This window comes from Scyliorhinus canicula, chromosome 5, assembly GCF_902713615.1.
Source record: "Scyliorhinus canicula chromosome 5, sScyCan1.1, whole genome shotgun sequence".
Classification (NCBI taxonomy): Eukaryota; Metazoa; Chordata; class Chondrichthyes; order Carcharhiniformes; family Scyliorhinidae; genus Scyliorhinus; species Scyliorhinus canicula.
Window position 1 is genome coordinate 202,417,200 of NC_052150.1, and position 25,674 is coordinate 202,442,873.

At 48.6% G+C, this 25,674-nt stretch overlaps 1 protein-coding gene across 2 annotated transcripts in view; it reads right to left on the minus strand.

The window, feature by feature from the left end:
* Nucleotides 1-2,323: 2,323 nt before the first annotated feature.
* LOC119966523 (protein mono-ADP-ribosyltransferase PARP14-like) overlaps nucleotides 2,324-25,674 on the minus strand; it is a 152,591-nt gene continuing 129,240 nt past the window's right edge. For both annotated transcript variants that reach the window (XM_038798364.1, XM_038798365.1), the window contains 2 exons: nucleotides 9,255-9,429; nucleotides 2,324-3,739 (listed from right to left, as the gene is read on the minus strand). In XM_038798364.1, coding sequence (XP_038654292.1) covers nucleotides 3,447-3,739; nucleotides 9,255-9,429 — 468 coding nt within the window. In that variant the 3' untranslated portion in view covers nucleotides 2,324-3,446. The remainder of the gene's footprint in view (nucleotides 3,740-9,254; nucleotides 9,430-25,674) is intronic.

Below are 25,674 nucleotides of genomic sequence, written 5' to 3' on the forward strand. Positions count from 1 at the left end.
TGGTGGGAGCCCAGGCGGCCAGACGCCGCAGAAGGTAGCAGCACGATGCAGGCTGGAGGCAGCACCTCATGTGCAGGGGGCTGCCGCACACCCTGAAGATCCAGCGGCCACCAGGCCGAAGGGAACCCAGACCAGCGACGGCTCATGGCTTTGTTTGTCTTTAGAAGAGATGACCGCATGTGCCACAGGAGACTCTGTCTCAACAAAGAGACCGTGCGGCACCGCTTTCACATCCTCCTGACCTTGGCACCCCATGGATGAAGAGGACATCTGCTCCTATTGGCCGTGAAGATCACCACAGCTGTTAATTTCTATTCCACCGATTCAATCCAGAGCTTGAGCAAGGACCTGTTTGGCATACCACAAGCTATAGTCACACATAGGTCCGTGAGGTCACAGATAGCCTGTGTGCCCAGGCAGCAGACTTTATCAACTTCAGGAAGCCCAAGCTTCAGGATTCTCCACCATCAATACACCTAAACGTAGCATTCGGGTCCGTAGGGACAGAAAGGTGGACACGAGTTAGGTTGACACAGGAGCAGCACATAAGATAGGGATAGGAGCTAGAGCACAAACCTGTATGTATATGTTCCCAATAAACACATGTTCACTTTGTTACAACATGCCTTGGTGCTCCGTCAGAAGGGTATGAGGGAAGGGCTACACTGGCTGCAGAGGGTGCGCTGGGGGTGGGGTGTGCTGGGCGGAGGGTCGGTGCTGGAGGGAGAGTCGGGGTGCTTGGGCCACTGACCCCAGTACAGCCAGTGCTCACTGCACTGGTGATCCAACTCCTGCCCGCGCCCACCTCCATCACCCCAGGGGTTTGGTGGGACCATGTAAAAGAATGGCCAGCTCACATGCCAGGATCACCCAGGTGGATGGTGGCAAGTGCTACCGTGGGCAGGAGTCGACGATGGCAAACGGTACAGAGCACCACAGCCCATCGCGGAGTGGGTTGTCATCGCCCTCAATCCCATGGACCAGACCCACTGATACTATGGTGTGTGGGTCCTGGGTTGGCAGCACAGTGAGGCTGGTAGAAATTATAGGGGGGGGGGGGGCTGGGGGAGGAAATGACACAAGGGGAGTGTTCATGGGGAGAGGGTGGTCAGACTGGGGTGAGGCGGGGGCAGTGGGAGTGGGATGGGATGCCCTTGCCACTAGTCAGGCCCCCTGGTACCGGTGAACCTGGAAGCATCGAGTGTCCCACGCCCGTCGGCCCATGCGCACAAGGTGTGTGGTCTCCCGTGCCTGCCTGGGCCCCATGCCCTGCCTATCCTTGCCCTCCCCCCGCATCCACCTCATCGAGCGAGGACTGATGTTCATCCTCCTCCCCCAGCACATTGCCACACTGCTGCGCGGTGTTGTGGATGACACAGTCGGCCACCATAATGTGCTGGACTCTTCTAACACGGTGCTGGAGGGCTTTTCCAGAGCGGTCCAGGCACCTGAACCACATCTTCATGCTGAAGCACTATGCGATCATGCCACTGGTCGCGGCACGGGCGTCGTTGCTAGGGGTACCATCAGCTGTCACTGCCCTTGCCAACGGTATGGTCCAATGCCCCCGTCTGGCACACCATGTAGGGCTACTGTGCCGTTGCCCATGGTAGGCCGCGTGATGTCCCACAGGCGAGTGCCGGCCAGTTGGCGGGTGGGGGGGGGGGCTAGTGTGGCGGAGGGTGGGCGGTTAGTGGGTGGAATGAGGAGGTGGTGGGCTGGGGTGTGGGGGTGATGTGTGGGGGCACCCAAACGGCCAGTGTTACTCTGCAAAACCACAGGCCAAGGTGGATGGTCAGTGGGGTGCGCAGCAATATGGTTGCCGCGGCAATGGCAGTCTGTCATCCGGCCTCACAGTCCATCCCCTGGTCATCCCCATTGCCCCCCCCCCCACACCAGTGTCAGCACTGGCAGCCCATGCAACCTCTGCATGTCCTCCTCCCTTCTCTCTCATCAGCCACGGCGGTTTTAAAAGCACAAGTGAACCTCGCAGTCGAGAATTCCCCAGGCAGATCACGGAGGCCCTGGGGAATACTAGGTCAGGCCCGCTAATATGCGAAAGGCTTTCACTGTACATGCAGAGTAGAATGCATTGACGCTGCTGTCGCAGCACCAGAGAATCGCGATTGGCCATGATCCCAGCACCGACCATGATTTTGGTGTCAAGACCAATTCTCCGCCCAACCGCCTTTCCAGATTTTGCCGTCAGCCAACGGAGAATCCCGCCCAAAATATTCACTTACTAACATCCTTTAATTTGTGATGCATGAAGTAATACAACTACTTAATAGAAAACATGGATCAACAAATTACAAACAAGTAATTCATCTGTAATTATTGTTTATTAGTAAAGAAGTTGAAAGGAGGTATTACAACGATGTTCATAACATTAACCAGATTAAACATACGCAACAATTAAATCTCAGAAAGCCACATAAGCCATTTTGTATATGTGCATATGAACACAATTTGGTGAGAAAGCATTAAACAGTTTAGTCAAGATTCAACTGCCAATAATGCAAACAGGTGATTATCAGATCCTGGCTGTTTGCACTATCACTGAGAAATGTACTCCATCCAGCCCAAAGGTACATATTTTGAGAAGGGATGGGAGAAATGTTCTGCTCCCTGTATGCGTACAATGTCCATTTAGTCAAAAGTGCTTTACCAATATCATGACAATCATGACATCCCTTATATTATTTGCTGAAATCAGTTCAAATATGCTGAAATGCAAATATTTCCTCTCCATTATACTCATTTAACAATATACGAGGGATTTTGGGCAGATCTGATGACTTTCATTTCAAATTTCCTGTGAAGAACTAAAATCCTAAAGGAGTTATTCATAATTTTCTTAGCTATGCTCACACTAACTATTAAATATAAAGCTTTTATTGTTCATAACTTTCGATATTCCATAGCACTTAAGCTCCACTGATAACGCAGACAAATGAATATTGTCTTTTCAACAACAACTGTTGGGAGTTTTATAATGTGATATTTGTCAGCTCTAGTGGATAGGAAAAGTGGGATAATCTGATTTAATGACTGCATCTAGCAATTAAACAGCTGCCAACAATTTGTATCATTTGCTGTCTGTAGGGAGTTGCTACTGGTGCCAGGAGAGCTGGCATTTATATGGTTCTGCCAGTGGAAGTTGGTTGCGGTTGTTCTCTGCTGTAACAAAGTAAACTGCCTTTCTATCTCAATGATTCAAGGAGCCCAACCAGCCCTTATATAGTCCAGGCAGCCAAGTAGCACTGCTGAAGTTCAAACTCCACTCAGTGAAAAGTTGGGTTTGGGATTGCTCTTGGTAGAAAATTGATTCTTTTCAGATGGCGAAAAATCGCATTTATTTTATTAAATTTTTATTTATAGTACAATAGAATGAAGTTGCAGTGACTATCACTGCTTGCGTTCCTGCTCACTGTTCGAGATACTCCTCAAACTTGAAAGGTAATCAAGTATTCTGGATATGCTTGATTATCCTGAAACACAACAAACGCTTGAGGGGGTGAGGCGCCATCGGTGACACTGTCGTATCGGTCTCTGCTGTTTCCTTGTGGATCTTTGAGTGGTGGTTCCTTCAGGCCTTTTTCTCCTTTACAATAATCTCCAGTTAAAACCTTTGCTCTGTAGATCACTTTGTTTCCATTTGCGTCAGGTTTGGAATATGTGTCGTGTGCAGAATATTTTGCATTCTGAGCAAAATATGTCCCATCGCCATAAAAAACAGCTGTAAAAAGTTTGCCAGGTGTTAGTTACTGAATGTTAATTGCATTGTGAGCTCTACTTGAAAGATATGTTAATGAGATCATACTTTTTGAATTTTGTCATGATCTTGTCCAAGAGATGCATGTTTTATACATTTAGTTTTGGTCAATACTGAATGTCTTTCTCCATTAGTCAAACACACTCCAATCACTGTAGAAGTAAACCTAGGTCATGAAGAGCAAAAATGTTGTTGCACCTTTATTGTCCGTATAATACTACAACTGTTGCTTCATATTCACTGATGCAATATTACTGTTAATGCAGTCTAAATCAAACCCGGCCTCACACCAGTGGACAGAAGAGTGGAGAGGGAATTGGTGCAAGACTTCACGGACAATTTAGAATGCAGCTTACTTATTATATAAAGCTAAAGATGTCCTGAAGCAATATTAAACTTGAAGTGTAAAGGTTTATTAAAAGTGTACTAAAATATCCTGATGCTAACAAGCTTACCCATTTGACTCTCCTTATATTCTTCTTGTAATAGAATTAGTGACGGTGTAAAAATTGTTTTATTTTATATGATAATATATTGTCAAATAAGTTCTAATATCAAATGCAAGCAGAGGGCAAGATAAACTGGTGAAAAATACCTTTCTTAAATGAAGCACTGTATTCCATAACAAAGAACATGTGCTAGTTGAGGAAAGATTACTCAGTACTGTAGTAAGAAAAGAAATATGAGGCAGCACGGTGGCACAATGATTAGCACTGCTGCCTCATGGCGCCGAGGTCCCAGGTTCAATCCTGGCTCTGGGTCACTGTCCGTGTGGAGTTTGCACATTCTCCCTGTGTCTGCGTGGGTTTCGCCCCACAACCCAAAGATGTGCAGGATAGGTGGATTGGCCATGCTAAATTGCCCCTTAATTGGAAGAAATGAATTGGGCACTCTATTTTTTAATTTAAAAAAAATGTAATGTTATTCACCTCATTCCATACTCTAGATCTAGATTAGGATTTAATACTGCCAAGCTTGGACAACAAACTCATAAATCCTTTGCTGTATTAGAAATTCAGTACCCACTGCTGTGGATGACAATCCATTTATTCCAGATTTTGGTACCACTATTATATCCTTACTCCATTTTCCCTACTATTCAGTTAAATATATAGAACTAAAAAAGGCTACTGCAGTACACCTAGCCAGTCTTGGAAGCCAGCACCTGTTGTAACTGCCTTCAATTATCAATCCAAATCACTCAAATTATACTACTCATTCACCCTCCACTATCCATCTGGCCATGCGCTCTCTATATATATAATCCCTGTACACTGACCCTATTCTAAGATTGAGACAGTTTTTGGAGTTTGTGGTGATCTTGACTATATTAGCAGTTCAATTCATCATTCCCCTGAAGCATCTCCACTGGACCTTCTCCAGGGTAAACAATTCTAAACTCTTAACCAGCTACCCTCTCAGTTAGGCTTTTAACTCCGCAGCCCTAATGACAAAGCTCAATGTTTGCTCAGTTATCAAACACTTCATTCTGTAATTATATTTCACGCGTCCTCACATAATGAATGTATTGTTTCTTTCGCATTCTCTAGCAGTGGTTAATTTTTCTGGGGGCCACACAATCCAGCCAAACATTTTGGGTCAATAACCTTTCAGTTCTGATGAAATGCCTTCGATCTGAAATGTTAAATCTTTTTCTCCGTCCAGATGCTGCCTGACCTGTGGGGTATTTTCAGCACCTGTTCTTGTGACCTTTGTGTTGCTGTGTGATTTCTGGATTTCCCAGGCAGGGAGTGGGGGCGGTGAAGTAGGGCCTGGATCTGCAAAAGGCAGAGCCCCTAGAAAAGGGAGGCTGTTAACATTTGGCATTTTGACAGATTTGTATTTTATTACTGTATCTGTCTGCTCCCCCGCCTGCCCCCATTCTTTATCAGAACAGTTATTTTCCAACAGCATCCTGTTTATGTAACAAAAGTAAATGAGTGCAGATTCTGGAAATACTGAGCTGCTCAGGCATGTGTGGAGGGTAGAAAAGAGTGAATGAGGTGCATTTTACAGGGCAGGTGGGTGGTTGGCTGCCATGTAACAGTGGCAAGGCCATTAACTGGCTTGAGGTGGCATCTGCTCGCTCTGGAGAGGAAGTCCCAACTCCTAAAGCTGCTGTCTGATCAAATGGCCAGCAGTGATACCGGCAGCGGTAGCCATTGCTGAAACTGCAGCCAGTCCAAAGGAACAATTTAAGATAATTCTGGGTCTCACCTTAGTAGTCCAGGGTGAGGGGGAGGAGGGGAAACATGGTGAAGAAGAACTGGTGGGAGGGGAGGGTGGCCTCAATGGGCATAGGGGTCTGTAAAGGAGGCTTCCCTCCTCCCTCTGACTGGACATCAGCCCACCTGAGAATCGTCCTGTGCTGCATACTTCATATGGGCCTTTCCCACTCTGGGGAAAAATCCAAGCACAGAAGGAGGAGGCTCTCAAGTGGCCCATTAGTGTGAGGGCACTGTCTTGCCTTCCAGAATCTCCGGCAGCAGCGCACCCCTCCCCAATGAACTCAATGCATTCTATACTTGTTTTGAGCAGGAAACCATCAAACCGTTGACAACTGCCCCAGCAGCCTTGGACACACCCATAACCACCGTCATAGCTTCTGAAGTCAGATCAGCCTTCTTGAAAGTGAACCCTCAGAAAACAATGGGTCCTGACAGAGTCCCTGGCCTTAGGATTCTACGCGGACCAACTGGCAGATGTGGTCGTAGGCATCTTCAACCTCTACCTACTCCGTTCTGATGTTCCCACGAGAAAACCACCATCATACCGATACCAAAGAAGAACTGGGCAACATGCCTCAATGATTATCATCCGGTGGCCTTGACATCGGTCATTATGAAGTGCTTCGAGAGGTTGGTCATGAGATACCATGACCAACTCCATACTCCCAGAATGCCTTGATCCACTGCAATTCGCATACCGCCACAACCGGTCCACAGCAGATGCCATTTCCCTGAACCTACACTCGTCCCTGGAGTATTTCGACAAGGAAGAACTCCTACTCCAGACTCCTATTCATTGACTACAGCTCTGCCTTCAACTCCATTATCCCAGTCATACTCGTATCAAAACTCGAAAACCCAGGACTTGGCTCCTCCCTCTGCAATTGGATCCTCGACTTCCTGATCCAGAGACCACAATCAGAAAGGATAAACAACACCTCCTCCATGATAGTCCTCAATACTAGGGCCCTGCAAGGGTGCAGATGTAGCCCTCTACTATACTCCCTATACACGCACGACTGTGTGGCAAAATGTGGCTCCAACATCTCAACGTTTGCTGGTGACATGACCACAGTGGGTCGGATCTCGAACTAGCGTTGGGGGGGGGGGGGGGGGGGGGGTGGGGGGAAGAGAGAGAGAGAGAGAATTGCGCCCATAATCTTTCTTGATTACAAAAATCAAAAAGCACTTTCAGAAAAATTAATGTTTGAAACGGCAATGGTCGCAACAATGAAATCTTTTCCTCTAATAAAAGGCAATTTCAGGGCACGTGGGTGTTCTAGACCACCATTTATTGCCCATCCCTAATTGCCCTTGAACTGAGGGAGGGTAGTTAAGTAGTTAAGGGACAATGGTTTCATGTTATCAGACTTTTAATTTCAGGTGATTTTTTAAATTTAATTCAAACTTAACCATCTGCTGTGGTGGGTTTCAAAGTCGGGTCCCCAGAGCATTACCACGGGTCTCTGGATTACTAGTCCAGTGAGAATGCCACTGCCTTCCCTGTGTAGCTGTATCACTCGAACCGATTGATTTAGAGCAGGATCCCCCACCCCATTTTAACACTACCACTATGCAGTGGCTACACTAGTGGTATTTTCCATTACGAGGATACTGTCATCAGTCCAGAAGGATGTTCTGCCTACCGTATAATTGAGCAGCATTGTGTATGACTTTCAGTGCCAGTGCAATGTCAGATATAGAAGCTGTACATCTGATTCCATGACTGGGATTCTGCCCAGAGTGTGCAAAAAGCTGCACTAATAAACAATTTAACCTAATCAGTCAAGCTTGTAACGTGCCATGTTTATACTTGCTCCAGCATTTATGTGTGTGCACCTATACTCTGCAAATGAAAGAAATGTGCTCGAGCCTCGAGTTTGAATTACCCAGGGGCTTGGTTTCCCATTAGTTTCTATAGTTTCCCATTGCTTTTTACATGGCAATGCCTTTGCCAATCATAGTTGAACTGCCAACCAATCAGCACCCTTTTTTCTATCGTATAAATTGTTGTGGTCCGTTAAAATTTAGCATTCTTGTATTTGTTCGGATGAGTGCAAGATGAAAGTTATCTTCCTATCTTCGCTTTTCAGCGATAGTCAGTGTTTTTCACTAATCATTTAAAACCATAAAGAGCAACACAATGATTAGCCTTTTTTCCACCATAATAAACACGCAACTGTTGCTGTTCATTTAGTTTTTTTTTTGCATGTCAATGCGATCCAAATGGAAAAAATTAAGAATTGTGTTGAAGTGTTTCTCCCAGGGCAGAGACACCTGCAATAAATATTGTATAAACATGTATTTTTTAAAAGCACATTATACTGTTTATAGTTAGCAATGAAATGTTTGTGAGGCATCATGGGGCCTCGCTAACTAATTTGACCACATTCCTCGGAAGGACCGTCTCACAGGCACACACAGAAAAGGCTCATTCAGCAGAAATGCTCCTAATCAGCAACCCCCGGGCAGATGTTCTTGTGGGATGCTGGCAACAGTACCAGCATGTCACAAAATTAAGATAAGGGGAGCCATGAATGCATAAGACCCAAGGACAGTCGATTAAGGGCATCTGGAAGACAACACGAAAGCATGAGTAACCCCCTCATTGTCCATGAGATGATCGCGCTGTTTCCAGCTGCCTAGTAATCAATTTCATTGGTTCTAAAAATCAATGTATAATCGTTATGATTGGATTATGTCCAGCTGAGGAGGGCCAACTAACTATTTGTAATTGTATAAATGATAATACTCTTTGATAATATTCTTTGTTCAGTAGAGAGGCATCTGGATTGCCCAGTTGTCTGCTCCCCAGCGGTGTAATACAATAAACGGTTTGATGTTTGCAGCAGACCCGAGTCTCGAGTGTTTCTTTTGGATTAATTCCCGCTAACAAGCTGCAATCAAGTTATTAAAGAGTCTCATGCAGCTTTGGAACTGCAGGTTGCAGTCCTGTGATCTAACAATCTTCCTATATAGATTGAAGATTAAGTAACCACTCTCAAAACTCAATGGCCAGGACTGCCCGGTGGGATATTATACTCCCATCAAAGTAAACAGAAATTTAAATGACCTTCCGTATCCACTGGCAGGAAACATGCCGTGTCAAGGCCATAAAATCCTGGCCAATATCTCCCTATGTTTCTCCACAATAAAAATTCTGTTTCAGTACTCCTGGCAGAGTCTATCCTTAACTGCTCATATGGGTATAGCACAAAGAGTGTATTTTCATTCACAAATGATTAACCTACCATTTAAACCACAGTAGCTCCTGTTAAAACCATCTGCATTGATCTTAGGACATATATCTGGGTAAGTTCCATGGTAAAGACATTTTTCATTCTGCTGGTGAGGTCGCTGTCTATTCATTTCATTTCTTCTTGCAACGTACAGTCGCCAAAGAGTGGGATTTTGGATCCTTGTGATCTGTAGTCAGTCAAGTACAATGATTGTGTTAGTAGATATACTTGTGAAAAAGCACCTGCCAATGTCACACAGAAAAATAATAAAGTTTAACTACCAGCACACCAGAAATCATACTGTACAAAAATCTGAATATGGACAACCAGATGCGAGTATAGGTTACATAAGTAAAGAGATTGGTGCTTATCTGCAAATTCAATATGACATGACAGCCACTGCAGCATCAGTGTCCCCTCTCATGTCAACATCCCCGGTAAGGAGGAACTGAGTTGTAGTGAATCAGCAAAGTTGGGTGGGCCACATTGTCTGCATATCTGACACAAGATTCCCAAAACAAACTCTCTATTTGGAGATTTGTTACGGCAGGCAATTACCAGGAGAGCAGAGCAAATGTTCCAGGATGTCCAGGACTGCCCTTTGTTGGCAGCACCGTGGCACAAGTGATTAGCACTGTGGCTTCACAGTGCCAGGGTCGCAGGTTCAGGTTCGATTCCCTGCTGGGTCACTGTCTGTGCGGAGTCTGCACGTTCTCCCAGTGTCTGCGTGGGTTTCCTCCCACAGTCCAAAGACGCGCAGGTTAGATTGATTGGCTGTGCTAAATTACCCTTAATGACCAAACAAAAAGGTTAGGAGGGGTTATTGGGTGCGGCTTAGGGTGGCCTCCCCGAACAGGTACCGGAATGTGGCGACTAGGGGCTTTTCACAGTAGCTTCATTGAAGCCTACTTGTGACAATAAGCAATTCTTATTATTATTAAGTGAGGGCTTAAGTGGGTTGGTGCAGACTCGATGGGCCGAATGGCCTCCTTCTGTACTCTATGTTCTATATTCTATGTTGTTCTATGTCCTCAAAGTCTCCTTAAAAAAATTAAACATCACTACTGATTTGTGGGAATTTCTTGCTCACGACCTCTCCAATTGGATACCATTTTTAACGTCTTTGACAGGCCCAGGTGGAGGCCAAGTGCAAACAGCGGATGGAGCGCACCAAAGTCCAAGTATCCCACCCAACCGTCTTGCCAAATACTAACTGCCCCACCTGCCCCACTATCTGCCCCACCTTGGCCGAGTGTGCAGATCCATCATTGGGCTTTTTGGTCACCTCAGGATCCCTAAACCTGGAGTGGAACAAAGTCATCCAAGGTCCCCAGGGACTGCCTGAGAAGAGGAAGAAGAGGCTATTCATAGTCATGGACAGCTGGACTCTGTTGCCAACACACGTAGATTTGCTGAAAGCAATTGCAAAACTATTTTCCTGACAGCAATTGGTGCAGCTACACATGGAACTGAATAATACACTTTGGTACAGGAAGTGAAATCTACACCTGGAAGCGGGAGGCCTTTGACTTATAGAGCTGCTGTCTAAATCCACCAAATAATACCACAACGGGGTAAATTCAGAGCAAAGGGTTGACTGATGTCCAAAGGCAGTGAGGATTCTGCCCAATCAGGGCTGCAAGCTGGGATGTTGATTTTTTGGACTGTGGTACAGTAGTTACACTGCTGCCTCACAGTGCAAGGGACTCGGGTCACTGTCTGTGTGGAGTTTTCACGTTCTCCTCGTGTCTGCAGGGATTTCCTCCGGATGCTCTGGTTTCCTCCCACAGTTCACAAAGATGTGCAGGCCAGGTGGATTGGCCATGATCAGTGCACAGGATTACAGGGATAAGGCAGAGGAATGGCCCTAGCTAGGGTGCTCCTTCGGAGAGTCAGTGCAGACCCGATGGCCTCTTTCTGCACTGTAGGGATTCTATGGATCCCGTTGGCAGTGAGCAGGAACAAGGTCTTTTGTTAAACACAGCTCTCCAAATGAGCATTATGATTAAGTGCTGTTATCCCGCCTTTCCCTGCACCTCTGCTCATTGTTTCTATTCAAATAATCGTCTAATGCCCTCTTGAATACCTGGATTGAACCTGCCTCCATGACACTTCCATGCAGTGCATTCCAGACCCAAACCACTCGCTGTGTGTTAATGTTTGTTTCACATCACAATTGCTTCATTTGAAAATCACTTTAAATCTGTGCTCTCTCTTTCGTCATCCTTTTACGAGTGGGAACAGTTTCTCCCTCATGTCCAGCCCCCTCATGATTTTGAACATCTCTATCAAATCTTCTCAGCCTTCATCAAGCCTCTGTTACCTCCGTCCAAAATGCTAGCAAGTTAGTTAAACACCATTTTCCCTTAATAAATCCATGCTGGCTGTTCCTAATCAACCCACATTTTCCCCTGTGATAATAATCTTTAATTTTGTCACAAGTACTAAATCTATTCCGAATAATTGTTTATAGAAGCTCCCCCACCAGTTGAAGTTAAATTGACTGGTCTGTAATTGCTGTTTACAACCTTTTATGAACATAGAGTCATAGAGAAATAGAGCACAGAACAGGCCCTTCGGCCCACGATGTTGTGCCGAACTTTTGTCCAAGGTTAATCATAGATCATAGAATTTTGGACACTAAGGGCAATTTAGCATGGCCAATTATAGAGAAATACAGCACAGAACAGGCCCTTCGGCCCACGATGTTGCGCCGAACTTTTGTCCTAGGTTAATCATAGAATTTTGGACAATTTGTCATGGCCAATCCACCCAACCTGCACATCTTTGGACTGTGGGAGGAAACCGGAGCACCCGGAGGAAACCCACGCACACACGGGGAGGATGTGCAGACACCACACAGACAGTGACCCAAGCCGAAATCGAACCTGGGACCCTGGAGCTGTGAAGCAATTGTGCTATCCACAATGCTACCGTGCTGCCCTTAAGAACAAATTAATCTACACTCCATTATTCATGTACCTATCCAATAGCCGTTTGAAGGTCCCTAACGTTTCCGACTCAACTACTTCCACAGGCAGTGCATTCCATGCCCCCACTACTCTCTGGGTAAAGAGCAGGGTAGCATGGTGGTTAGCATCAATGCTTCACAGCTCCAGGATCCCCGGTTCGATTCCCGGCTGGGTCACTGTCAGTGCGGAGTCTGCACGTCCTCCCCGTGTGTGCGTGGGTTTCCTCCGGGTGCTCCGGTTTCCTCCCACAGTCCAAAGATGTGCGGGTTAGGTGGATTGGCCAGGCTAAATTGCCCTTAGTGTCCTAAAAAAAATAATGTTAATGGGGGTTGTTGGGTTACTGGTATAGGGTGGATACGTGGGCTTGAGTAGGGTGATCATTGCTCGGCACAACATTGAGGGCTGAAGGGCCTGTTCTGTGCTGTACTGTTCTAAAAAAAAACCTACCCCTGACATCCCCCTATATCTTCCTCCATTTACCTTAAATTTATGTCCCCTTGTAATGGTTTGTTCCACCCGGGGGAAAAGTCTCTGACTGTCTACTCTATCTATTCCCTAATGTACCCTAGGTGTAATGTTTGTAACTCTCCAGTCCCCTGGCACCTCCCAAGTCGAGGGAAGACTGGAAGATGATGGGCAGTGACCTGCATTTTCCACTCTCACGTCTATGAATACCTTGGATGCGTCCCATCTAGTGCAGTGCCTTTACAACTTTACGTATCAGCAGTTTATCCAATACCTTATCAATTTTGAACCCTTCTAATGACAGATTCGCCTCCTCTGTCACCCTGGCCTGGGTAACATTTGCTTCCTTGGTGAAGACAGATGCAAAGTATTAATTTAACACCTCAGCCATCGTCTTTGCCTCCATGTGTAATTCACCCTTTTTTGGTCCGGAATCGGCCCTCCTCTTCTTACCATCCAGGGGATGATGCCTGTACATGACTTTAGGATTCCTTATTATGTTGACTGCCAATCTTTTCACAGAAGCCTTCTTCATTTCTCTGATTTACTTCTTCACCTCCCTTCTGATTTCACCCTGGTTTTCAATTCTATATTCTGTCTAACACCTGTCATATACACACTTCTTAATTCTTTGTTTTAATTTCTATCACCGTTTAAACCCAGGGAGCTTGGGATTTGTTCACCCTACCATTCGATTTTGAGGGAATACACTTTGATTGTGCCTGAACCATTTCTTTTTTGAAGGTAGCCCATTGTTCAGTTACAGTTTTTCCCAACAACCTACAGTTCCAGTCGCTAAAATACATTTGTGCCCCATTGAAATCAGCTCTCCCCCAGTTAATTATTCTTACTGTGGATTGGCCTTTGTCCTTTTCCACCATCATCTTAAACCTTATGATACAATGATCACTATCTCCGAAATATTGCCCCAATGACACTTGATCTACTTGGCCCACCTCATTGGGCCATTCGATGGACTGAATGGCCTTCTTCTGCAATGTAGGGATTATATGGATTTCCAAGAGCCTGGTCTAGCAATGTCTCCTTTGTTATCTGTCACAGAGACACTAGGGGATTACAAATGGCAGTCAAGCTTCTGGGAAGATAATGACACCAATGAACAAAGGGGTCACTGTAAAGGGCAGTGGACTAGGGGTAGGGATAGTGAATTCTTGCCCTACTTGCTTGTTTCTTTTATATATTCTGGCTTTCCATTTGGGCAGCACGGTAGCATAGTGGTTAGCATCAATGCTTCACAGCTCCAGGGTCCCAGGTTCGATTCCCGGCTGGGTCACTGTCTGTGCGTAGTCTGCACGTCCTCCCCGTGTGTGTGTGGGTTTCCTCCGGGTGCTCCGGTTTCCTCCCACAGTCCAAAGATGTGCGGGTTAGGTGGATTGGCCATGCTAAATTGCCCGTAGTGTCCTAAAAAGTAAGGTTAAGGGGGAGTTGTTGGGTTACGGGTATAGGGTGGATACGTGAGTTTGAGTAGGGTGATCATTGCTTGGCACAACATCGAGGGCCGAAGGGCCTGTTCTGTGCTGTACTGTTCTTCTTCTAAATTTTTGACTGTTTACTGTTTAGCTATGATGCGACCATCTATTCAATGTGCTATCAACACAATCCTCAGCTTTGCACATGCACCACAGTGACTCAAATATAATAACACACAGAATTCTGGTGGTGGCCATGCAGTGATTGGTCACACATAAGGTGGCTTCTGCCTGCCCTTTCTGACCATTTTTCGAGTGCTGTGCTGTGGAAAAATGGTACAGTGGAAGAACTAAGATACCCCCTGCAGTTTGGGAAGTCGAAATGTTATATGAGGAGAGTGTCGAATAAATGGCACTTTCGGACTCAGAGGACACACGGGAGGTGAAAGCATGATGGAGGGACTTGTGGCGTCGTTGCTCACTCAGTGGATGACTTAGAAGTTGGTGCAGTTCCTATCAACAGAATTTAGGAAGCAAAGGAAAGGGGTCACGGACGACTTTGGTGAAAGCAACTGAACCATTTCGGGCAGCCCTGGAAAGAGTGGAACAGCAGTTGGTGGCACAAGGCTTGTCGATCCAGATGATGGAGGAGACGGTCTATGACCATGAAGATCGGAATGCCTCCTTGAAGGCAGAGGGGATGATGATCTTGGAGCGGCAAAAACTGATGAAGGTCAAGATTGACGGTCTGGAAAAGCACTCCATAGTCCGTCGGGGGTGAAGTGGAGTTACAAGTTCAGTCTTGCGGGTGATTTGACCGTCCGTGCTGACTTTCTCTGCTCCGGTGGTGGTGCCGTGGATACGGTCGGTATTGATGGTGGTATATCCGGGAGCATAGTTGACTGAGCCTTTGCCCGCCTTGGAGCGGGGGAGGTATCCGGGATGACCAGGGTGATCGGTGCCGGCGCCGGCTGGGGGGGCTATGGGGGGGGGCGCTGTCGGGGTCGGCAACCGGTGCGGGGAGGGGAGCGTCGGTAGGAGGGGGGGTCGGTGGGGATAGCGTCGGGGTCGGTGGGCGAGCCAGCGGGGTCGGTGGGAGAGCCAGCGGGTGCCAGGTATCGCAGGGAGACGGTGTCCTGCCTGCCGTCGGGGTGCTCGACGTAGGCGTATTGAGGGTTTGCGTGTAGCAGTTGGACCCTCTCAACTACGTGATCGGATTTATGGCTCCTCACGTGCCTCCGGAGTAGAACTGGTCCCGGAGTCGTCAGCCAACGTGGAAGCGAGACCCCGGAGGTGGACTTCCTGGGGAAGACAAACAAACGATTGTGAGGGGTCTTGTTCGTGGCCGTACAGAGGAGCGACCTAATGGAATGTAGGGCATCGGATAGGACCTCCTGCCAGCGGGCAATTGGGAGACTCCTTGACCGTAGGGCTACGAGGACGGCCTTCCAAACTGTTGCGTTCTCCCTCTCCACTTGCCCGTTTCCCCGCAGGTTATAGCTCGTCGTCCTGCTCGAGGCGATGCCCTTGCTGAGCAAATATCGACACAGCTCATCGCTCATGTACCCCGGTCGCTGTGGATATAAGCGGGGAAACCAAACAGTGTGAAGATGCTGTGCAGTGCCTTGATCACGGAGGCCGAGGTCATATCGGGACAGCAAAAGGGAAGCGGGAGAACTCATCGATCACGGTGAGGAAATGGATGTTGCGGTTGGTGGACGGGAGGGGCCCTTTGAAGTCCACACTTAGTCGCTCAAAGGGCCCAGAGGCCTTTATCAGGCGGGCCCTGTCTGGTCGATAGTATTGCGGTTTGCATTCCGCACAGATCTGGCATGCCTTAGTCATGGCCTTGACCTCCTCTGTGGAGTAGGGAAGGTTGCGGGACTTGATGAAGTGGGCAAGCCGGGTGACCCCCGGGTGACAGAGGTCATCGTGGATGGCTCTCAGGCGGTCTTTGTGCGCATTGGCATCTGAGGGCTCGTTGAGCTTCCCCGGGCGATATTTAATATCGTACGTGTAGGTGGAGAGCTCTATTCTCCATCTCAGAATGTTGTCATTCTTGTGCGTTATCGAACATAAAGGCGACCGACCGTTGGTCGGTGACGAGGGTGAACCTCCTACCGGCTAGGTAGTGCCTCCAGTGCCGCATGGCCTCCACTATGGCTTGTGCCTCCTTCTCGACTGCAGAGTGCCGGATTTCCGAGGCGGTGAGGGTTCGGGAGAAGAACGCTACTGGCCTGCCCGCTTGGTTGAGGGTAGCAGCCAGGGCGACGTCTGATGCGTCGCTTTCTACTTGGAAGGGAATGGCTTCGTCCACCGCGTGCATGGCGGCCTTGATGATGCCGGCCTTGATACGGTTGAAAGCCGACTGGGCCTCAGCCGTCAGGGGAAAAACCGTGGTCTTAATGAGTGGCCGGGCTTTGTCCGCATATCTGGGGATCCACTGGGCGTAATAGGAGAAAAGCCCCAAGCACCGTTTGAGTGCCTTGAGGCTATGGGGGAGGGGGAGTTCCTTAAGAGGACGCATGCGGTCGGGGTCTGGGCCTAGGACCCCGTTTTCCTGAACGTAGCCGAGGATGGCTAGCTGAGTTGTGTGAAACACGCATTACTCTTTGTTGAACATGAGGTTGAGGGCCCGGGCAGTCTGGAGGAACTTCCTCAGGTTTGCGTCGTGGTCCTGCTGGTCATGGCTGCAGATGGTGACGTTGTCCAAGTAAGCCATACTGGTCCACCATTTGATCCATCGCCCTCTGAAAAACGGAGACTCCGTTTGTAACACCAAAAGGGACCCTGAGGAAGTGAAACAGCCGACCGGCTGCTTCGAAAGCCGTGTAGGGGCGGTCCTCTGGGCGGATAGGGAGTTGATGATAGGCCGATTTTAGGTCGACCGTGGAGAATACCCGATACTAGCCGATGTGAGTCACCATTTCTGCTATGCGGGGAAGTGGGTAAGCATCGAGCTGTGTAAAGCGGTTTATGGTTTGGCTATAATCCACTACCATTCGTTGCTTTTCCCCGGAGCGGACTACCAATACTTGAGCCCTCCAAGGGCTGTTGCTGGCCTCTATGTAGTAGCTCTTTTAGTAGCTGCTGAACCTCTGACTTGATAAAAGTCATGTCTTGGGTACTGTACCGGCGACTCCTGGTGGCGACGGGCTTACAGTCGGGAGTGAGGTTCACGAAGAGGGGGGGGTGGCGCAACTTTGAGTGTCGCCAGGCTGCATACCGTGAGTGGGGGCAGGGGTCCGCCGAACTTCAGTGTCAGGCTCCGGTGGCTGCACTGAAAGTCCAGACCGAGCAGCAGGGGAGGCGCAGAGGTGAGGGAGGATGTAGAATTTAAAACGGGTGTATTCAGCGCCTTGAATTGCGAGGTCAGCGACACAATACTCCGTGATTTGGACCGAATGGGACCCAGAGGCGAGGGCGATAGTTTGGGAGGCGGGGTGGGTGCGCAGGGAGCAGCGTCTTACCGTGTCTGGATGGATAAAGGTTTCCGTGCTCCCAGAGTCGAATAGGCAGGGAGCGTCGTGGCCGTTGATTCGCACCCGCATCATCGAGTTACGCAGGTGTTTCGGCCGCGATTGATCGAGCGTGATCGCTCCTAGTTGCGGGTAGTCAGAGTCCTCGGTTAAGTCGGACTCACAAAATGGCCGCCTGGAGTTACAAAATGGCCGCCGCCATCGGTCACACGTGTCGAGGTTCGAAGATGGCTGCCGCCAAGATGGCCGCTCCCATGACTCGCACGAGGTCGATGACGCATCGGAAGTGGGCGTGTCCGGCCGCCGCACGGCCGCGTAGCGGGGCCTGTGAGACCGGGAGCTTGATTTCTGGGCCTGGTGAGGATTTTGCTTGTGGCCTTTGGGGCCAGCCAGGCAGACTTTCTCGAAGTGCCCTTTCTTCCCGCAGTCGTTGCAGATCGCGGAGCGGGCCGGGCAACATTGCCGTGGGGGCTGACCTTGCCCACAGAAATAACATGGGGAACCCCCGGAGTGAGCGGATCGCCGCGCGGTGCAGGCCTGCAGCGTGGCCGAGTCTGGAGGGGATCAAGAGGGGTTTGCAAGGTCCGCGGAGTACGTACGGAGGTTACGGTGGGCCGTTTCTAGGGAAGAGGCGAGCGTTACCGTGCCTTGCAGATCCTTTGCCCCGTCTTCTAGGAGCCGCTGCCGGATGTACGAGGACCTGATACCGGACACAAAGGCATCGCGAATATGCAAGTTCATGTGGGTTTCTGCCGTCACTGCTTTATGGTTGCAGATCCTCGCGAGCACTGCGAGTCTTTCCACGTACTCGTCCAGAGTTTCCCCGGAACGCTGGCTGCAGGTTGAGAGCAAATGTCTGGCGTGTACCTCATTAATCGGCTTCACGAAGCGTTTCGTCAGTATCTCGACCGCAGCTTCGTAATTTGCCGCGTTCTGGATCGCAGAGGAGAGTCGATGGCCCACCCGGGCATGTAGTAAATGCAGCTTGCGAACGCCGTCGACCTCAGTCGCTGAGGAGTCAATATAGTCCTCAAAACACCGCAGCCAATATTTAAAAATTTCCGGGGCTTCCGGAGACCGAGCGTCCAGGTTGAGTTTCTCCGGCTTTAGAGCGCTGTCCATCTTGATGTATCAGATGATTAAATTGAGATACCCTCAATCACGACACAGGAGAGAAGATAGATGATTCAACGGCTTTAATCATCTGAGAACTGTACAGCAGCCGAGAAGTGTGCTCATCACATGTTGCCTGAGTGAGCCTTATCTTATATACCATTTCCTGGGGGCGGAACCAGAGGCGGAATCCCCCAGGGTTCCAAGCCCGGTCTTAAAGGGCCAATGCATTAAAGGTAAGGTACCATTATATCAGCTACTGATAACATTCATCGCAGTCAGTTTTGAATTACTTCTGTATGAAGTTAGGGGCAGGTAAGACAACACCCACTTTAACCATATATGTGATGATTGACTGCATGTAATAAGTGTGACGCGAATGGGAGGAGTCAAGGAGAGGCGGGAGTGGCCGGGGTCAGCTGACTTGCGGAAGTGCAATGGGGGGAGCAATGCAGCTAGGAGGGGTCCTAGCTGGGGGGGGGGGGGGGGGGGAGAACTGGGTTGCTGCTGGTATGGTCAAAGGGGAGCTGGAACGAGTACAGGGGGTCGGGACGGGGATCTGCCGCCGTGGGGAACAGGCCGGGCGTGGGGAGTGGGCGCGTGGCTGGCCGAGGAGGGGTTATGGCTAGTCGGCGGGGGAGGGGGGCGGGCAGCCCCCGATCCGACTGATAACCTGGAATGTAAGGGGACTGAACGGGTCGGTTAAGCGGGCCCGGGTGTTGGCGCACCTGAAGGGGCTGAAGGCGGATGTGGTCATGCTCCAGGGAACACACCTGAAGGTGGCGGACCAGGTAAGATTGAGGAAGGGGTGGGTAGGCCAGGTGTTTCATTCAGGGCTGGATGCCAAAAATCGGGGGGTAGCGATCTTGGTGGGAAAGAGTGTGTCGTTCGAGGTGTCGAGCATTGTGACAGACAATGGCGGCAGGTACATAATGGTAAGTAGTAAGCTGCAAGGGAAGAGGGTGGTGCTGGTCAACGTGTACGCCCCGAACTGGGACGATCCGGTTTTATGCGGCGCATGTTGGGTCAGATCCCGGACTTGGAAGTGGGGGGGGACTTTAACACGGTGTTGGATCCGGCACTGGATCGCTCCAGGTCTAGGACGGGTAGGAGGCCGGCGGCGTCTAAAGTACTGAGGGGGTTTATGGACCAGACGGGAGGGGTGGACCTTGGAGATTTGCAAGGCCGGGGGCCAGGGAATTTTCGTTCTTCTCGCACGGGCATAAGGCCTATTCCCGGATCGACTTCTTTGTTATGAGCAGAGCACTGATTGCGAGAGTAGAGGATACCGAGTACTCAGCGATAGCCATTTTGGATCAAGCCCCACATTGGGTAGACTTAGAGCTGGAGGAGGAGAGGGACCAGCGCCGTTGTGCCGCTTGGATGTGGGGCTGTTGGCGGACGAGGAGGTGGGCGAGCGGGTCCGAGGAAGCATAGAAAGGTACCTGGAGGCCAACGATAACGGGGAGGTCCGAGTGGGGATGGTCTGGGAGGCGCTGAAGGCGGTGGTTAGGGGAGAGCTGATCTCCATTAGGGCCCACAAGGAGAGGAGAGAACAGAGGGAGAGGGAGAGGCTGGTGGGGGAGATGGTGAGGGTAGACAGGAGGTACGCGGAGGTGCCGGAGGAGGGACTGTTAAGGGAGAGGCGTAGCCTCCAGGCCGAATTCGACCTGTTGACCACCAGGAAGGCGGAGGCGCAGTGGAGGAAGGCCCAAGGGGCGATGTACGAATATGGGGAAAAGGCAAGCCGGATGCTGGCGCATCAGCTTCGGAAGCGGGACACAGCTAGGGAGATTGGGGGAGTTAAGGATAGGAGAGGGAGTGTGGTGCGGAGTGGGGTTGGCATCAATGGGGTCTTCAGGGACTTTTATGAGCAACTGTATCGGTCCGAGCCCCCACTGGAGGAGGGAGGGATGGGCTGCTTTCTGGACCAACTGAGGTTCCCAAAGGTGGAGGAGGGACTGGTGAGATTAGGGGCCCTGATTGGGCTCCAGACCTCGCCCCAGAACACCCACAAGCAGCAGCAGCAGAGACAGCGACTGTGACACAGACGATAGCCACAGCACGCCTCCCTACTACCCCCATGTAACAGGCCCCACACCCGACGAATCTGAACATGATTCGAGTGATCCCTTCCTGATCACATTCCTTAACAACCCTCACCAAAGCCCACCGCCCTACGATGACAACCCCGACTCCGTTCCCACTGAATTAGACACGACTGTTTGGCACCGTAACAATTCGTACTGGCTCGTCCGGAACGACGAGATGGACCCAAAGTCACACCATGCAGCCTTACCAACCCTCATTCATACAAGAGTATGGCATCCGGGAGAAGAGGATGACATTGAGTCTGACTCCCAACATGAGAATCCCTTTGCGACCCTGTTCACAACTGATAATGGAGGTGTCCAGATGATGTTTTAAAAGGAACCGCTTAAGAGAGAAACGGTGTCCTTTCTGATGGAACCTGCACGATTTACGTTGCATGTTTGTTTGTTTTGTGTTTGTATGTGTTCTCTGTTCCAGTTAAAACAGCTCGGCGGCCACACGCCCCATTTGTCCACCAATACCTTTGAGAACTTGCTGGCATGCTTATCAACTGAAACCGCTGAGAGCTTGCCAGATCTCTATTCGTAACTGCTCTTCTGATTCAAAGGTAGAACCTTTACAGCAACCCCCACGATGACTACATTCTTGCCCATTCTTGTCGGTTACTCACGCAGTGGAGAAACGGCAGTGGTTCCCACCCTGTCTGAGCATCCCCGCTCTGGTCAGCTACGCTTGGGTATGGCACAGCACGCCCTACCCGGGGATTCCATCCAAATCTTACCCGTCGCGGCCCATACGCACCTCATTTCGGCACTCTTAGTTCAAAAAGTTTTGTTTCTTTTCAGGTGACCGTTCGGTTGCCACCCGTCCTGCTATTTACATCCACGAACATTTGGATGGTAAAACGCACAGTCTGTGAGACGGCTCGCACTGGTTCAGTATTTTTGAGTATGTCTGGTCCTGAAATTCGTTTTTTGAAAAAAATGAGGGAGTCACAGATGGTGACCAATTATAAAGGGAAATTGGCACTAAAGGACAGACATGCTAACGTTCAAGATGTTAAACAAGGTAGTAACAGGAACTATGCTTGATCCACAGAATTCCAGAAGCTCCAGGAAGAGAACAGAGGAAGAAAAGAAAGTGAAGAGAAGAGAGAGAAAGATGCAGACGTCCTCCATCTTCCTTTGTTGGATCATCGGATCCATATGGTTGCGCGGCGAACCCCCTCACCCCCACTCCACCGCCGTTAATGATTCACTTCCCCATAGCACCCAGAGCCCAGTGACAAGTAACAACACACCATCATGGTGTGATAAGTTTATAACGTGGTACTCCTTTTCATACGTAATTGAATCCCTTTTAGCATTGGCGATACTCTGCAGCATCGTGCAGACTATCCGCATGAGAAAATGGCGAAGGAGAGCCTATCGCTCTCGCACCCCGGTTTACAGGATGAGATCCCCTATTTTGAACTGACAATTCTAAGTGGCGCTATGTCATAACAGGGACATGCATTACAAAACAAAATAACGGTACCTCTAACTGTCTTCCATAAACTACACTCACTTAAATCATCCAAACATACTAGCTTCCTAACAATACACAAATACATCACATTCAATAGTCTCCTTAAACTATGATCATGGCTGAGCATCCAATACAACAGCCTAATCCTGCTTTCCCCCCACATCCTTTGATCCTCTTTGCCCCGAGTGCTATATCTAACTTGGACTTCCCAGTGGTGGAGGAGGGGACAGTGCAGTGGCTGGAGGCTCCACTTGGTGTGGAGGAAATTATGTGGTTCTATGCAGTCTGGCAAGGGTCCGGGCTCAGATGGATTCCCAGTGGAATTTTAAGAAATTTGTGATGGAGCTGGGGCCTCATTTAATGGAAATGTCAAATGATTACCCCGGGGGAGTTGCTGGCAACAGTGGCTCAGGCTTAAATCTCTTTAATTCTGAGAAAGGAGTAGGATCCAGAGGAGGTCTTATCGGCCCATATCTTTCTTGAATGCTGAGGCAAAGTTGTTGGCTAAGGTGTTGCCAACTCGCTTGGAGGAATGTCTGCCGGGGGGTAGTAGCGGAGGATCAGACAGGGTTCGTGAAGGGCCGACAATTGTCAGCCAATATAAGGCTATTGAATGTGGTTATGCGCCCCGTTGGGTTCGGAGTGGGAGGTAATAATCTCCATGGATGCAGAGAAAGTGTTTGATCAGTTAGAATAGGAGTATCTCTTTGAGACACTGGGTTAGTTCAGGTGTGACCCAGGTTCATTTTCTGGATCAGACTGCTGTATAGGGTCCCCACGGTGAGTGTTTGTACTAACGTATTAAACTTTTGATTGCATATGGGAGTCCACTTTCTCCGTTACTCTTTGCGTTGGCAATTGAACCGCTGGCTATTGCACTAAGGTCACCAATCGAATGGAAGGGTATAGAAAGGGGAGGTGTAGAGCAACAAGTGTCCTTGTACGCGGATGACTTACTGCTGTACGTAACTGACCCTCTCTCCAGTGGAGAAAGGATCATGGATGTGTTAAGTAGGTTTGGTTCTTTTTCAGGGTATGGACTTATTGTGGGGCAGAGTGTGCTGTTTCCGGTGAGCCCTCAGGGACAGGGAGGAGGTCTGGACAAATTGCCGTTTTGGCTGGCTAAGCTGAGCTTTAGGAATTTGAGAATACAGGTGGCCCACGACTGGGCATTGTGCATAAGTTGAACTTGGCCAATCTGGTGGAAGGGTTGAAAGGAGATTTGAAGAGGTGGGATGCTCTGCCACTATCATTGGCAGGGTGAGTTGAGATGGTGAAAATGACGGTACTTCCGAAATTCGTATTTAATTTTCAGAGTCCCTCGGGCTCCAGGGCTGCCAAATGCAATGACGTGGGTAGGAGATCAGTTAAAATTTCTGCACCTGGAGAATGCAGTATGCTATTAAGGGGTCGGAGGAAGGGTTGAATTCGAGGTGGAGGCTGTTTACCTCCTTCAAGAATTGGTAGTCATTAGCAAATAGAGAAGAGGGGAGTTAGTTTTGGTTTTTGCAAAAGGGCAGGATGACGGGCTGTTTGTTTATTATGAATATTGTATAAAGTTGAAATTAATGTTGTATATATTGTAAAATGGACAATGCCCTGAATAAAAATATTTTTAAAAATATATAACACACCTGTAACATACCGGCTCTCTCCTCTGTGTTAAAGCTCTAAACTTACCAACCAACTAACTTACAGGACTTCTGTGATGTTACTTTTAGATTTTATCTGCAAACTCCCAGCTCTCTCACTCTCTCTCTACTGCTTTTTGAGCTTGTTTTCTCTGAACTCATAGGCACCCCTGTATTAAAGTTAGAGCCAGCTACTGGAGGTTAAGGAACGGCAGAAAATGGAAGAATCACCTCCCTCCCGATTCACCAAACTCAACGGAAGCTGCAATTTGCAAACCAGAGAGCTGGAACACACAGAATTCATGAAGCCAGGCCTTGGACAATCAACCTCCACCCAACTCGATAGGAGGCCAGAGGCACAGCAGGACAAGGGCAGCACTTGACAGTTTAAGGTTCAAAACCATGTTCAATGACCTCCAAATATGGAAAGCTGTCACCTCACTGGATCTTCCTGCCCCCGTCTGAAGCTACAATTGAACACAGGCCACAGAATCTTAAAAAAGGGCACATAAAAAGGGGATAAATGGGCACTCTGGAGCCCCAGAACTCTCTGTTTTCTGCATCTTCTTCTACGGCAATTTCAGGCAGCATCTTTGACTGCAGCCGAGCAGCATAGCACCTCCAGCTCCTTATACCCCGTGGAGAGCACCATCAGACTGATCAGACCCGAAGACCAGCCAGAGGCAGACAAGAGGGGAAGCCCAAATAGACGAGTGCAGATCCTGAGCCAACCTTCAAAACCGAGCAACAGCCTGTCCCAGCCTTACTGAAGCTTTTCAGTCGAACAGTTCAAACACAGTGCATGTGTCAGAAGTAGGTAACTAGTGTAGATTTTAGAATGTTCATTTATAGATTTAAGACTATTGAGTGAGTCCTGTGAAGAGATTGATTGTGTTTGAACAATGTACAATAGTAGAGTCTGATAATTATTTTTTCCTTTATAAAGTGCTCAATAAAGTTGTGTTGTACCTTCACTTGGTTGTTGTCCCCTTTGTCTATCTCACCCTGTAACGTGTCTGAATTGAAAAAAGTTATTGCAAACTGGTCAAGGTTAGTCGGGGTACATTTATCCACCTTCCATTTTACAACAATTCTTGTTGGAGATGGCCATTGCCTGGCACTTGTAAGGTATGATTTTGTGGATATGACTGTTGCTTGACTGGTGAGACGACTCTCCCAATCTTGGCACAAGCCTTCAGATGTTATTAAGGAGGACTTTACAAGTTTGATCGGGCTGGGTGTGCCAAGATCGATGCCACATGATCCATGTTTTGATATAACTGAGGAGTTTGCTTGCTACCTCTTTCAAAAGTTAATCGCATTGCTGTGGGGCTGGAATCATATGTAGGCCGGAACAGGTAAGTACTGCAGATTTCCTTCACTGAAGGGCATTACTGAACCAGAAGGTTTTTACTAGCTTTTTAATTCCATATTTATTAACTGAATTTGAATTCCACTAGCTGCCATGGTGGTATTCAAACCCATGTCCCCAGTGCCCCTGGATTACTAGTCCACAAATCTCATGCTTTCACACTTAACTATCTCTAACAATCGTTGCATTATCAGACTGAAACAATCGTCCATTTTTTGTGCAAGAAAAAGGTGACACATTAATATAAATCACAATATACATTCAAATACATGTTAAATGTTATACATTTTCCAGTACAGTCACTCCAGCACTATTAGTATCAAGAACTTATACCAATATTTCTCTCTCAAGTCAGAGACCAACTGTAAAGGTTAATTTAGAGAGAGTGTGT